Source organism: Anomalospiza imberbis, chromosome 6, assembly GCF_031753505.1.
Source record: "Anomalospiza imberbis isolate Cuckoo-Finch-1a 21T00152 chromosome 6, ASM3175350v1, whole genome shotgun sequence".
In the NCBI taxonomy this organism is placed as follows: domain Eukaryota; kingdom Metazoa; phylum Chordata; class Aves; order Passeriformes; family Viduidae; genus Anomalospiza; species Anomalospiza imberbis.
In genome coordinates, this window is record NC_089686.1 from 37153809 (window position 1) to 37168991 (window position 15183).

Sequence of the window (15183 nt, forward strand, 5' to 3'; positions counted from 1 at the left end):
TTCTTTTTTGGTGTGTTTTGGGATTTTTTTTTTGGACAATGGCTGCTCAGAGTTCTCCTAAATTAGTTCTCTCTGAAATCAGTTAAAGGAGGTAAATAATTACAGAAAACAGTTTTCCAAAGAAATGTTGAGGAGAGGTTTTCTTAAGAGGGAGGAAAGAAAGGAAATTAAAGCAAAAATCAGAAAAGAAGACAAGTATCACCTTCTGTTAAGACTGCAACTGAAAAAGATGACCAAATGACCCAGCTGCAGCTTCAGATTGACCTAGTCCAGTATTTAAGTAGATAAAATTACAGCCACAAGGGGACAACAGCAGTGCTCAAATCCAGCTTTGATTGGGAGGACATGATTTCCTACCTGCAAACTTCACTGCAGTGATGGAAGAAGAATGTTCATCCAGGGTTTGCTGCAGGCTATAGTCCTTCCCAGCATCCAAGACATGAATCAATCTGTCCCTACTGGCTGAGGCCAAAAGCTTTAAACCTGAATCAGAAATTGAAAAAGGTTGCAAGATCATGGCTTAAAAAGTCATTTTTAAAACAGCTTCCCAAGTCATCTTAGGAACAAAACATTATTCTGTAGCTAAGTGCATATATGGACACAAAGTAACACATCTGAATTTCGCATTATAATAATAAACAGAACAAATTGCAATCTCAACATACAATATTCCAAAAAAAAGTAAGAGAAAGAAGACTTTCTCAAAGCCTGGCTCTACTGGCCCAACAATTGAAGGCTGCTCTGAAATCCAGGAGTGGTTCAGCATGACAATTCTAACATACCAGAGCTGGATATTCTGACTTGCTCAACATGACATTCATAGGCAAAGAGGAAGCAGCTCAATTGCATTTACCTGTGTCAGGTTTGGAGTATTCCAGACATAGGATCTCAGAGTCATGGGCCTCCACCTTCAGCATTTCCTTCAGAGACTGCAACTCATATATTCTAGGACATAACATGGCTCATTTCAGTATGTTTAATAAAATTAGCAAGACCTGGTTATTTTCTCATGCCTGAGCACTCTGCAATCTGCATAAGAAGCTTTATGAGATTACCTGAGAGTGCCTATCCTGTCCCCCGAGGCCAGGTGCTCCCCGCTGGGACTCACACAGACAGTTCGTATCCCCACCTTCGTATCCAGCACTTGTGCATCAGCTTTGTCTGCACTTCCCACTGAGTTGTAATCAGTGTCCAGAAGTACCTGAGTGTTGTCATCTACATAGATGATTTTCATCAAGTCCTGGAGACACAATACACCCAGAAATATTTACTAGTTACAAAATATTAAAGCAAAGCATCTGCCTTAGAAACTGATCTCCTAACCAACATAAACATTTTATTGGCAACAATGCTGTAATCGGTAGGACCTTTTAGTTAGGAGCAAGTACTAAGCCCCTTCAGATTGTAGGATGAAAGTTTCACAGCTGTGCCTCACAATCACCCCTTTCAAAAGATTCAGCCTAGAAACTAACAGCATCTCCTTCACTACTGACAAATTCTGGGATTAGTGATTACAACATACTAGGACACACAGCAGGAACTTGGAAGGCTTCGAGGGATTATCTAACTCAGCGGTCTGAGTACTGACAGAAAAAGCAAGAATTTTTTCCACCTGATTCCTGAGGTCAGGGCTGCTGTGTCCAGAGGTCTTCCAACTCAGATGAGAACAGAAGCAAGTGTCCATATGTAATCACTGCTCTGTATAATTAGCCTCCCTCTTATATAGATGAAGTGAGTGCAAACTTTTTCATTCAATTTCCCAAACCTCTGCTTCATTTAATGCACCTTTTCCAAACAAATCTTAAAAGTGGTTACACATCACAGAGATGCAGTAAAAGAGAACCAGCTCTCCTGAAACCTATGGCCCTTATGGAAGAGACTAAGTTTGATGACTCTCTGGGTGGTTTGTGAAAATAGCAACAGTCCCCTAGGACCATTTCAGACAACCTGTCCTTCCACCCAGTACTCCTTTCATGTTTCTTCAGGTTCATACAATTAGCCAGATTTGTGCTCAGTTTACAGAAACCTGTGTTGACTCGGAGATACGAAGAAATTTGGGCCTTAACTTGGGAATCTGTGTGTGAAGAAGAGCAACCCCCAAGGACAAGGAGGTGATCCTAGCCTAGGATCTTACATTGCTGAGGATGTTGCGGTGCAGGGCTGTGCCGTGGATGTTGGAGCTTTCAGTGTTCCACAGACGAATGGTGTTGTCAGAGGAGCAGGTGATGAAAGAACCAGGGGGGAGGCAGGGCTGATTGTTGTCCTTCACCTCTGGATACATCTATGGGTAAGTAAAATCATATTTTTATATTGATTAATATTGCCTAAATAATATTGCCTGGCATCTGGCCCCCTAGACACTGGTAGCAAGTTTCAAAACAAAATGAGACAAAAGGGGTGTCCTCTCTGTTTTCTAAAGGTGAAAGCCAGACAGTTCTAACAAAAAACCTATTTGCAGACCAGTGCTTCATACTGACTTCAAACAAATGTTCACTGAGCTTCCTTCATCACAGAAAACCTCCTTAAGAAGCATGCAACAAACCGGTATCTTTTGTTTCTAATAGTTCAAAGAGAGCACATCAAATCCCAAACAATGGCCATGCAATAACCACCTTGCACTGTTTGCAACTTTCATCTACTACTGTCAGTTTATAATTCAGAAGGGTGAGATGCAATTAATAAAGAAAAACAGAGTTCTCAACCTCTTCCCACTTTCTCCTCTCCTGACCACTGTTAGACATATTTCAACATCTTAACAACTCCATTGTTTCCTATACTTCCTTTCCTTCCCTCTGAGGGAAAGGGAAAACTAGACAGACTGCAAGATGACAGACATTTGAGAGGCTATTTCCACATGTTCAGATGAATATGTTAAGAAGGACGAGAGTTCAGATTTTATCACTTATTTCATGGTTTTGACTTTGAAGCAATTGCTCACCACAGATCTCAAACAGTTTTTTTGAGGTCAGCAATAAGCTCTTGTGCATTGTCTAAGAGGATGCTCTGTATTTAGGTTTGTTCAATTCTGCTCCTTCTCCCACCTCTCACCTTTTAATGGTGAGATTTTTTTTTTCCCACTAGCATGACACATTTGGTCAGCCATTGCAGTGCAGCCAAAGAACTGTTCCCCGGCCCAGCAGCAAACACACTAACCACAGGTGAAATCTGAGTCAATTTCCTCTACAGTCAGCTTTTGCATTCAAATTTGGCAACTTGTCTGATGATTTTCTCAGCTGCAACTCACAATCCAACACCTGTGTCTGCAGAGAACATACCTCAATGTTCCACACACAGGAAGAGTGATACAAAGCAGAGTACACCTTGCCCACTTTCTTCGGATCTTTGACATCCCACACATACAGGCTGTGGTCATTGTATACACAGGAAAGCCACTGGTTGGTGGGGTCAAAGGTCAAAGCAATCGTGTCTGGATACTTCGCATCAGCCACACCAGAGAAAAGACGGCTGCACAAAGAGAGAACAACAGCCTGGTTAACTTGTGCTCTCTAGGAGTTGGGGCAATGCTCAAACAGGAGAGCTCAGATTCTCCATGGGGTGCTGTTGAGATGAACAATGGTATCTGTAGGTAGAGAGAGTTGCTGGCCAGGAAGACCTGTCTCTTGAACAATCAAAGTCCCAAAAGAAGCCTCAAAGTCCCATGGAAGAAGTCTTTCTCCTTGCCATCCAACTGTAGTCCAGTCATACAGGGGAAGCCTGCAACAGCTCAGAGAGATCTGCAACAGGCTGGCAATTTTAATCCACAAAAAGAGCATGCTCCAGATGGCAAAGGTCTGGAGAACAGTTCTAACCCCCACAAGCCTCCCTTGCTACCTTCCACCCTTCTCCACAGTACCTGGCCTCAGTCACACTTGCGATGTCTGTTCCCAGGAAATGTGGCTTCGGCAGAGTAGTGACAAAGTGAAGGTTCAGAGGGTTAAAAATCCGCACGGTGCCATCAGCACAGCCACAGAAGATGTAGTCATGATTCACAGAGATGCAGTTTGCCACAGTGGTCTGAGGAGGACACAGCAGATGAGACAGCAAATGAGAAATGTGCTCTCACATCAAAGGTCACCAGACACATGTCAGGGAGAACAGCAAATTGACAGACAAAGGAGTCATGGTCAGAAGAGCTGTAGTGAAGTTGAGCCCTGGGAATAAGGAAAAGCCTAAAAATCCATTTTTCCTTTCTGAAGAACTTCCCAGCCAAGGTCCACTGCAGATCCCAAGCAGTTAGAAAAAAGCCCAGTTTCTCTGCCACCCACTATGATGGGAAGCCAGCAGAGCTACACATCTGCTCCAGCTGAGTCCTGCTCTGAACATTGCTTTTATTTCTGTGACATTCAACAACACTGGTAGGCAAGCAGCACTTCACCCTGTACTAGCACATCAACACATTACCTGTCAGGAGGGATAAGAAACAGAACAAAATGGATTTTCTTCCCCTCCCTTTAGGATCTGTACAAATGGCTGAAAATGGCACAAAATGGAGTGTGGTGAAAAGGGGATGAGTTCAATGCAAAAAGTTTTTTCAACTTACTGTGAAGCTGTCTGTATTCTGAGCGAGAGTGAAAGGCAGATTTTAGAGAGGAAAGGAAAGGAAAGAAAAGAAGAGGCATTTCACTTGAGTGAAAGCATGGACAGACTTTTCCCCTTGATTTTAATAGATTGGATCCTTGCAGGTGGGCATGTTACATTAAATTGAAAGGAAAACAATTGTGATCAAATTCTTAACTATGGGCCAGCCTGGTGGTTTAGAATAGCCAAATCAACTAGCACCTTGGGAACCTGCATTTGAGATGCACAAGCCAAGTAAGACCCTGCAGAGTGGATAGAAAACAGAATCCTTCTAAAACTCCTACTTGCCCCAGCCAAGCCAGGAGGGACCATACAGGAGTTGCCATAAGGGCATTGCTTTGCCAGTACAGTAGTCACTGTAATGCTGAGGTGTGAGAATGAAAGAGCTTCAATGATCAGTAAAATCCCTTTGCCAAGAAATAACACTATTTTTGCCCAGCCTTCTAGAGTAAATCACAAGCTTGCAGAGGCACAATTATTTTCATTGCTTGTGGTCAGCCTGTACCTCTGAGTGTCCTTATGATTTGTTGTTCCTGTTCTACTTGTGCAGAATAGGAGGATGTAAAACTCACCCTCAGCTCCACCCACTTGTCTAGCAGCCTTTTTTCATTGAATTCACAGAGCAGGCCTGAGGATGTGATACAGAAAGTGCTGTCAGCTTTTTTGCCCCTTCCACAAGCCACGTCCGCAAAGAAGTTGTTCCTGAGTTCTCCAAGCAATCCTGAGCGACCCAGCAAGGGGACTGTGGCATTGACCTACCAACAGAAAACAGTTTGCTACAAACACAGCAAGGCACTTCAGGCAGACAGTGATATTTTAGAACATCAACCCCCAAGTGCTGAAGTAATTCAAAGAAAGAACTGTAAACAGCCTACAAGAAGTTTTACTTGCTGTTCATGTTTACAACTGTTCATGAGCACACAGAAAAATCACCATAGGTGAATTCTGCCTCCCCAACAATAACACAACAGTTAAAAGTTTAAACACTTTGGCTGATGCTTCAAAATTACACTCACAACCTTTTGAGATGCTCGTACCAATGTCAAAGAGCTCTCTCCACCTCTGTGTTCCAAGGAGTTAAATTACTGCAGCTCTTTTCTAGCTTATTTGTTCTTCAGTATATGTGACTACTGAAGAACAAAGAATGCTGCTATGCAACTCCAGGAGTGACATCCCAACATCAGTGCAAGATAAGACAAGCTTTTGGTGCTATCAGCCCATGAGACTTGACAGCCAGGGGTGGAAGGCTATCCTTGCATCCCAGAAAAACAAAAAATTTTCCACTTCCCACAGCTCACTGGGGCAAAATCCCCCCTGATCTAAGACAGAAATGTCTGTTTACAGCTTGGCCTTGATGCACTTTCTCTCACCTTGGAGGTTTTGCTGTCATCCAGGTACCAGAACTTGATATGTCGATTTCCAGCAGTGACAAAGTAACTGCAGTCCTCTGAGAATGACACTGCTGTCACTTTACTTGAGACTTTGTTGGCTGCCACTACAATGTTTTTCTGGAAACACAATTGTTTAGATTGCTTAATTTCTTTGCTCAGAAGCAAAGGAAACTAATTTCAATTACAGGCACATATCCAGTACAAGCAGTGCAACAGGGAAAAGATGAAACCCAAACTATTCCCCATTCACTTCCGAATACAACCTCCCCAGCATTAGCTGGGAACATTGATTTGGCAGACAGTATAGTTCACATTTATATTCAATTCCTCTTCCACATTAACTATGATCAAGAACAAATCAGCAGGCACTAGTGCCTGCAGGAACTTGGTATCTGAGCCATGACAAACATGTGGGTTTCACAATCACCAGGAGCTCAGAGCAAACCCATTTCCCTTCCTAAACAGCAAATGCAGATGTAGGCCAGCACAAGGAAGAACTCCCCCAGCCCCCAGGCAGCAATGAGGGCATTGCACTCAAGATTAGGAACGGGTATTTTTCACAGAGAAAACTGTACTGGTTCTTCCATAAGTTCTTCTTTCTCTTGAAACACTATACTTTATCAAAAGACTCAAAATACACAAAGACCATCCCTGTACTGGAAGAGAAAAAGCAAAATCTGTTATACCTCAAATGTGCACCTCAAAATGTCAAAGTTTGGGAAAGGAGGAAGAAGACTCAGGGACAGAAAACAGGATGGACACTGCTCAAGCAGAGTGGTCAGACAGCAGCACCATTGCTCAGTTTTCCTCTCCCTGCCTTTCCCCAGTTAGAAGTGAGAATAAAAAAGTTTTCTGCTTTGTCTGTTGTGGGTTTGCAAGCATGCAGCACGCGGCTGACAACAGTGCACCCCTTTTCATTCTTGCTGTGTTTCCTTCACCCTTTCTTTCAGGGATTCAGCTGCTCCCAGTCTTCCAGGCACAATGCTCTCAGTGCACAAACCACGTCACTCCAAGGGCCCCACTGGACTGTGTGCTGGCAGAATTGAAGAAACCGGCACAAGGGGAGTCTAGCATGCTGCACCATCACCATGGAGGATCCCCCAACCCAGAATGAAGGAAAGGCAGCAATTATAACTTCTTTCAAGACAGTGCATAGAGAAAAGCTTAGGACCCTTGCAGACCTCAACATCTGGATCATTGCTGTGGTCTTTATTTAGGGAAGCAAGGGAATCCTACAGACAACATGGATTTTCTTTTCCATCACAGTGAAATGACTAGGTCTATCAGTCAGGAGGAATGGGGAAATCAAAGCAGCAGCACAGAGGATAGAAGGGTTCTGGTTAAAAGTAAAGGAAAACGCTTCAGGAGATCTGTATTCTCAGTCATTATTGACTTTGGTCAGGTAAAGTATCTCTAGTTTTGGTGTCTGGCCTGCAAAGTAAAGGCCAGCAAGAGCTCCCATCATAGTCTGAAGCATAAGCTTGAAGTGTGTGTTCTTCAGCAGGGAAGAGTCAGACAGTCCTTACCTCAGAAGTTCTTATGTCCACAATTATACAGTGAACATAAAAACCCAGATAAGCAGGGGAAAGCAAAACTACTTGTACTGTTTCACACATGCCATGCACTGTGACCCTGTCCAAGTCACTACTTTCATTTGTATAACTAGAAATAATCCAAAGGCTGAGCACTCAATTTTCAACACAGACATACACACTCAGGTTCCTTTACTACATACAGTATTTAGCTATATGAAAAAATAGCAACGTCAAACTTCAGCTCACACAGAAGACAACAGTGAGATCTTAAATTACAGTGCGTGTGATGAAAATTAAATTACAGCAAAAGTGATGAAGAGAGCAACACACTAAATGAGTATGGACTTAGAAGTTGCAAGAGAAGAGGAGGTTCTGAGTACCTAAAGGAGGCCTACAGGAAACATGGGGAGGGACTTTTCATCAGGAAGTGTAGTGATAGGACAATGGGTAATGGTTTTAAACTGAAAGTAGGTAGATTTAGATTAGCTGTTGGGAAGAAATTCTTTACTGTGAAGGTGCTGAGGCACTGGAGCTGCCTGCCCAGAGAAGTTGTGGATGCCCTATCCTCAGAAATGTTCAAAGCCAGATTGGATAGAGCTGTGTTGGGGTTTCCATCTGGTCTAGTGGGAGGTATCCCTGCCCATGGGCAGGGGAATTGGAACTAGGTAATTTTTAGGGTCCCTTCCAACCCAAACCATTCTATGATTCTATGATCCTGTGAGATTTAATAGATGCATTGATTTTTTTTCTTAAATCATGTCTCTTTTAGAGAAGGCAACAGTACTTGAAGAGGTAGCAGGAGCATCTACTAATACAAAAGACTCCTATCCTACTAAAAATAAGTGTTTATTTTCTTATCTAAAAAAACAAATGCTTAAATGTATACTAGAGCATAAGACACAGGCTTTGTTTCTACCAAGAGTTTCCTCAATCCAGTGACAGGCAGAGCGACTTTCATCAGCTTTCACCCATTATGAATTCCCTATATTCCCCTCCTCACCCATCAAGGATGGGATCAGAGTATCAGAAACTCTAACATTAAAAACAAGCCAAGAACATCCAATACACTACAAAAGAAATCTCTGGCTGATGAGAGTTTCCTTCCTTAACCTCATAAATTAGTTTTTTAATAAGCCTCTAAAAAACACAATGATTTGGCAACGTTTCAAAGTCCACGCTTTTCTGGCTGGACAGAAAAATGTAACACATTTCCAAGCATAAAAAACATCCCTTCGTGGAAATTACTTAGACCTTCCCTAAGGGACCATAGCTTTCTCTCTTGTCCAAATTTGTCTGTGTTTATGAATGTCAAAAAACAAACAATAACTACAGAATTTAAAAAAACAGAAAGCAAGATGGAACTGAAGTAGTTTACGGTCAGACTGGAAGCTCTTTCTGATTTAGCAACACCCTGTGGTCCACCCAACCTCCTAGAAAACTTACCTTCCATGACCACACATTGACAATCATGTCATGCTGGTACCCCACTGACACAATGTACTTGGAGCTGGGGGAGAAGGCCACACAGGCCACACCATACTTGTGCTCCTGGAGCTCCGCCACCTGGGTTCGCTCAGCCACGTCCCACACCCGAACTGCTGGCATGTGCCCGCTCTGGAAGGGACAAGAACAGACACAGAACAAGAGGTGTAACCCCAAAATCAGTTCTGACACATTCGAGCATGTAAATGTGCAGGAGCTTAGAAAAAAATGTCTAGATTGTGCATTCACAAGAGGTTTAGAGGTTCCTTTGATTCTTTAAAGCCCAGGTTGAGCCCAACAACCTAAGGAGCATATGCATTTCAACAGCTGTGCAAATTAATACCACCTCCCCTGCTTTAAACCTCTTCTTATGCTACTCACAAAATGCTAGTCCCTGTTCTAGGCAGGGACTAGAACAATACTTTTGATGCACACCCCTGGTGTTTGTAATGGGAACTTACAGCCTCCTTGTGAAAAGGATTATAATAGATTGTTATCCCTAGACCCAGTGAATGAAAAGATCTCACATCTTCTGCTCCTAACACAACATAGACATTTGACATATCAAACCAGGTCATGCCATACAAAAACATGACATGGCTGCTTGTGGGAACTCTCACACACCATCTGAGAGAAGCCTCTGAGAGACTAGCAGCATTATTTCTGTCACAAGGTAACACACAGATGCATTCTGCATGAAAGAGTGCAGGCAGGGTAATGTCAGAGTAAAAGACATGGTGGGAACAGAGCCTCTGGTTTAATGTTTGCCCTCCAGAGAAACAGAAATGCCAATTCAGCACTTTCTGCCAGACAAATCTATTCTTTTGTTTAATTGTTTGTTATTAAACCAAATTAAAACAAGGCACACAAGATGACCTGAAATGCTGGCCAAAAAATGTGCTTGATGGGCAAATCTTACTCAAGTAACTGTTCATGATTCCGCATTGAAGTCTGTCAAAACAGTAGCTTGTAAGATAACATATCCATGGCAACATGGCAGAATGGCACCTTTTTGATTGGTTTTAAGTTAGTCATTTAATTGTGTGGGAGAGTCTCATCACAAGTAAAAGTCGAAGCTTTAAAAGCTTAAATTTGTGCATTTTTAATTACCTTGTTCAAAAGCTCTGCTAAGCAACTGCTTGTGGCCTGGAAAAATGCCATGGTCAGATTTAACTGCAGTTGGTACAGTTCTCCCTCCTGCAATGCACACCTCAGGTCTCAAGGTGGCTGGCAAGATATTACAATGAGCTGAATCAGCTGCTCTTCAAAACAACTGCTATACATAAACACATACATATATATATGTGTTTCCCAGTAACTTAGCATACACTCCAGGACCTTAACAAACTGGATTTGCATTTCATCTTTTAAGAAATGCTCACCAAAAGGCAGCTCTGTGTGAGCCCCATGCATAAGGACTCTATACCTCCATGCAGAGGTATAATTAAATAATAATTAAATAAAATAATAAAAAGGTAATAATTAAAAGAGAAAAAAAAGAGTTTTCTTATGAATTTTTAATATGTAAAAGACATTTAATATATATGGCAGCCAAGGACTAACCTTTATGCTCTCCTCCCTGAAAAGCCAGCCATACAGTAAACTAAAGTGGTTTTAGGCAGAATTAGCATAATGCAGCTACAAGGGAGCTTGACAAAGTGAACTCAGAAAACATTTCCCTGTGGGACAGGGGATGAACTAAGACAAGACTGCTGACACCAGCAGGGGACACTGCTACACTAAGCAATAATTCAAATGTCAGACACGTGGGAGGATACTGAAAAAATAAATGATTTTACAATAGGGCAAGAGGAGACATGTTTTGCAACAAGGCGGGAAAAAACAACCAAAAAAACTCAGCACAAAAACCCAACACCCCCCCCCCAACAACAAGAATAACAACAAAACCCCTACAAATTTCAAGTGTAACTGGAACAGCTTTTTTTTAAATCATTTTAATTTGCCATTTACTCCAATAAATTTTCAAACAGAAAAGTTTGTTAGTAAGAAAAGTTCCCACTTCTTTTTTTACCATTTTTCTTACCCCTCACGAAAAGCATCAAGCACCAGAAATTAAAAAAAAAGAAAATAAAAGAAGGTACCAGAATCATCAGAACTGAATACTATGAGCTATAAAATCTTGTGTTTTCATCAAAAAAAACCTAATCACAACATCTAATGATGGAAAGTTTATGCTAACTTTTTAGGTGTCATGGCAGCCTCCATCCAAAAAAACCCACTCTTGTTTCTACCCTCAGTCTGATCCATACAGGATTCAGGCCCAGGTTTGGAGCCACCTGGGTGACATGACAGCTACCATCATAGTGACCACACTGGGGACCTCTGGAGAGAGCAGTCTCCACCTTGACAGCTCCAACACAGGATAGTAACACAGTTCTCCTCCCTGTGGCTGAGGCTCAGGAGGGGGACCTGTCTCACACGTGCTCCCTCCCCATCTCTTACAGAAGCACAGGGACTAGTGGTAAACTGCCATTAACCACACTCAAGAGCAAACTCAGCCCAACCATATGAAGGTCAGCATTTCTGTGGATTTTTAACATTCAGCAATTCCAGCCTCATGACACAGCCCGTGTCTTGAAATTCTAATGCAGAACAGACACACAGTGTACTCATCCTTACTCTCCCCCTTGGGCATGTTGAGAAAGAGGAAGCAATTTTTGCCTCCAGCCAAACAAACAACACCAAACCACAGGCACAGCATCTTCTGTGACTATTCCTAAAACTCCACTCCACGGGCACTTTTCATTTTTCCTGCAACACTGTCTGGCTTGAGTTACTTCCTGAAATCCTGAAAGGACAGTGCTAAGCTCAGGCCAATATTCTGGACCATCCAAGTACTCTTCATTGATGCTAGAGTAGAAGGATGTTGAGTGTCCTTTTGCTTATTTTCACTCTACCTTCAGCCCACAGATGCCACCCCAAAAGAACCATCCCCCAAGCTGATGTGTTGAAAAACTCCCAGCAGGAGCACCCAGTGCCACCCATAAGCCAGCAGGTCCACCGAACAGTGAGGCAACAGTGGAACTCACTTCTCTGTGTGAAAACAGCCTGCGTCTTCTAAGCCCCTCTGCCCTCCTTCAAAATGCGATGGACAAGGTGTGCCCTCTCTCCTCTCACACTTACCTCTCCTGTAACCAAATATTTTCCATCTGGAGAGAAGGCGAGTGCTGTAATTGTTTTCCTAAAACAGAGAAAGTAACACTGAGAAACATTTCCAACATGTGACTTCATTTCAATACATCATGACTGGGGAGTAGGCTGGGATGAAATGAAAAAATGCTGAAGTCACCCATAAAAGCCTGACATAATGGTTTTGCTTTGCCATGGGGATTCCCTGCCCAAGTCTCAAACAGCAGCTTACAGCAACAGAAAAGCTCCAAAACTTAAGGCTCATTGCAGCACCTTTATTCCAGGTGCAGGACCACGTCACACTGCTGGCTTCAATAATAAGGTCATCATTTTAGGCAGAGAAAAAAAAAATGTCAGATACCATGGAGCTGTAGTAAGATCTCCTCCATGTCATGACCATTACCAGTTCCTCTTGGGATCACAATGTTTATGAGGTGATACTTTGCCAGCAATAGCACCTCAGGTGAGAAGGAGCTGGAGTCAAAGCAGCAGGCAGCCTGTCCCCAAGGCAACTCTAACAGAGGGGATTTAGCCTGAAGCAACAGCAGCTCCTGCACTTCAGTCAAGCTATAAAAGTCTTGAATTCACCTCACAGAAAGCAAGTCCAGCTTAAAGCTTTACCCACCTGGAGCTGTTTAGAATATGGTGTTGCTTATTTTTTCTAGGGTTGAACAGCACAACAACACACCTAGATGGAGGAAACACAAAAACAAAGAGATTACATCACCACATGCATAAAGATAACCAAAGAGCTATCCTTGCTGGAAAAGCAAAAAAAGCAGCAAAAGTAGACCCAAAAAGCTGTTTTATCCCCTAATCTCAGACTGAGCTGAGGTTAACTAAAAAACAGAAAGCAAAAGAACAGTCCAGAGGGAAATCATGTCTCTCCCATGTTGAGGAATACCATTTGCTAGTACCATAAATAATTACCTTTCCACCCTCCAGGAGCCCTGAGTCTGATTGTTCAAGCTGGACAAAAGGCTGACTATGAAAGCTTATGCAAAGCCCTAATGGATTATGTCTCCTGCCATAAAATTGACCCTGTGTGCTGGGACCAAAGCACCGTGTCTGGTACAAGAGTAAGAAGGTAGGGAAGTAGGAAAGAGGGGATCTTTTGGAAAACATTTCAGCAGGGATGAAGGGGAATGAAAGGCACTAAATTTCTGTGCCTGACCTTAACAATAGACAGGACAGAATCCACTGAGTATAGCACAAGAAGTGACTGGTGGGTTGAGAAGTGAGACATACAATGCCAAAAAGCTATTGCCCTGAGAAGTCTATGTGCATAAACAGCTTGCTCAGGGGCCTTGCAGATATCTCTCAGTAAGATGAGCTGCTAAAGCAAGCTCCTGGTAAGCAATATAATCAGCTCCACTGTGAGCAAAACACCTCTATTGCTGACTGGGGGGGAAGGAAGGAGAAGAGACCCCATCTCCCACTATTCTTGCCCATAGCACATTGCCTCAGTGTCTCAGCCCACCACAACTAGACCTACAGCAGTCACAGGTACTGCAGCCTTCCCCACTCTCCACAAACACTCTATACACCATTTTTAAATCTTTATGTAACAGCTCTTGTCTTGCAGCAGAGCACAGTAACAACCAGTAACAGAAAATGCTGTCATGGGAATAAAAAGATGGAGTAACAATTGCTCTGATGACCTCGTGCCGCATTTTTCGCTTCACCTCTAAAACAGAAACTGTGGGTTTTGCCTGTCCCTCTAGAAGAACACACTGCTGGAGTTTGGAGAGTCCCAGCTCCTCCTTCACTGCAGTGTTGGGGGAGCGCTGCAGGATGGATGTTCCCGCTCCACTGCCAGCAGCCTTTGCTGCACTGAGGATTTCACTCACATCACCAACGTGCTGGGGCTTGCTTGCAACATAAGCCAGGCTACAGACATCAATCACTGGGAGAAACATGCAGGACACACAGGAGAAGTAGACGAGTTGGCCTGGAGTAAGGGAGTAGAGGAGTTGGCCTGAAAGAGCCAATCAGAAAGGCAAAAAGCTGAGGCACCACAGAAATCCACTGCAGAATCTCACCAACATTTCAAGACAGGCAGCACACACTCACACAGAGGACAAAGCACTCCTTGGCACCACGCTGCCTAGAGCAAGAGCCACATCCTTCCAGGCCCCGCTCCACATCCCCAACAGCAGGCAGGACCAGGAGTGCCACAGGCACAGCTCAGGGTAGGCGGCCCTGCAATGTCTCTGGCATCTCCTCACCTAGCCCTGGCAGCTTTGGTCTGACCAGGCTACACTGCCATGAGGAGCGTCAATTTTGAAAAGAGGGCAGAAAAGAGGAGTGACACACCAATATCTTAAGCTGAGAGTCCTTGGCTGAACCTTCCACACTCCATTAGCATTGCTAGCTCAAAGCCAGCATCCAAAGCACCAAGGATGCATAGGATATGCCCTCCCCTCCTTTAGACTACTCTCCAGCCATGCCATTTCATACACCCCTATCCACTTATACCTTACCCTGAAGGCCAAGGTAATAAAGGCACCAAACTTTCTTGACTTTCTTGCCATTCTTAAAAGGCAGATAGCCATAATTGGAGATGTAACCTTGTGGAAGAGCAGAGAAAGTGTAGAGAAGCAGTTTGTTCAAACCAGAATTGATCCTTTTGCACTTTTTACTCTGGGGAACCAAACTGGAGAGTTTCAAGTCAAAGCCATGCTACATATTTCTGAGGGATTAGTGCAAAGAAGCAGGTGGTTTGTGTTCCATTAACAAGTCAGGGAAGGTTAAGGCTTGCAAATCACGCCTTGCAAATCACAAGATATGAAATAGGAAGTTAGCAGATGTGAAAATCTATCTAATCCCAAGCTTCCACCTAATCACGAAAGCAAAGCAAAAACCCCATTATGGTTGGATAGGGTTAATAGACCAAAAATCCTGCAGAGTTAAAGTAAGGATGAATTTTGCTTAAAATAAGCTTCAAAAAAAAAAAAAAAAAACCAGAAAGAATAAAGGGAAGACATGAAATCTTCACGAAGACTTTCTTATGCAGCTCTTAAAGTCAAGTTTCTGTTTTATTGTGA

At 43.1% G+C, this 15183-nt stretch overlaps 1 protein-coding gene across 5 annotated transcripts in view; it reads right to left on the bottom strand.

Annotated features, from left to right (window-relative positions):
• Positions 1-15183, bottom strand: part of MAPKBP1 (mitogen-activated protein kinase binding protein 1) — a 100655-nt gene that overhangs the window by 34340 nt on the left and 51132 nt on the right. For 4 of the 5 annotated variants that reach the window (XM_068193461.1, XM_068193456.1, XM_068193459.1 and 1 more), the window contains exons 4-15: positions 12762-12824; positions 12131-12188; positions 8948-9118; positions 5949-6086; positions 5151-5333; positions 4541-4558; positions 3854-4014; positions 3276-3465; positions 2135-2281; positions 1056-1240; positions 854-945; positions 358-483 (exon numbers count right to left, since the gene is read on the bottom strand). In XM_068193461.1, the coding sequence (XP_068049562.1) occupies positions 358-483; positions 854-945; positions 1056-1240; positions 2135-2281; positions 3276-3465; positions 3854-4014; positions 4541-4558; positions 5151-5333; positions 5949-6086; positions 8948-9118; positions 12131-12188; positions 12762-12824 (1532 nt within the window). The remainder of the gene's footprint in view (positions 1-357; positions 484-853; positions 946-1055; positions 1241-2134; positions 2282-3275; positions 3466-3853; positions 4015-4540; positions 4559-5150; positions 5334-5948; positions 6087-8947; positions 9119-12130; positions 12189-12761; positions 12825-15183) is intronic. The other variant, XM_068193458.1, reaches the window with a different exon arrangement.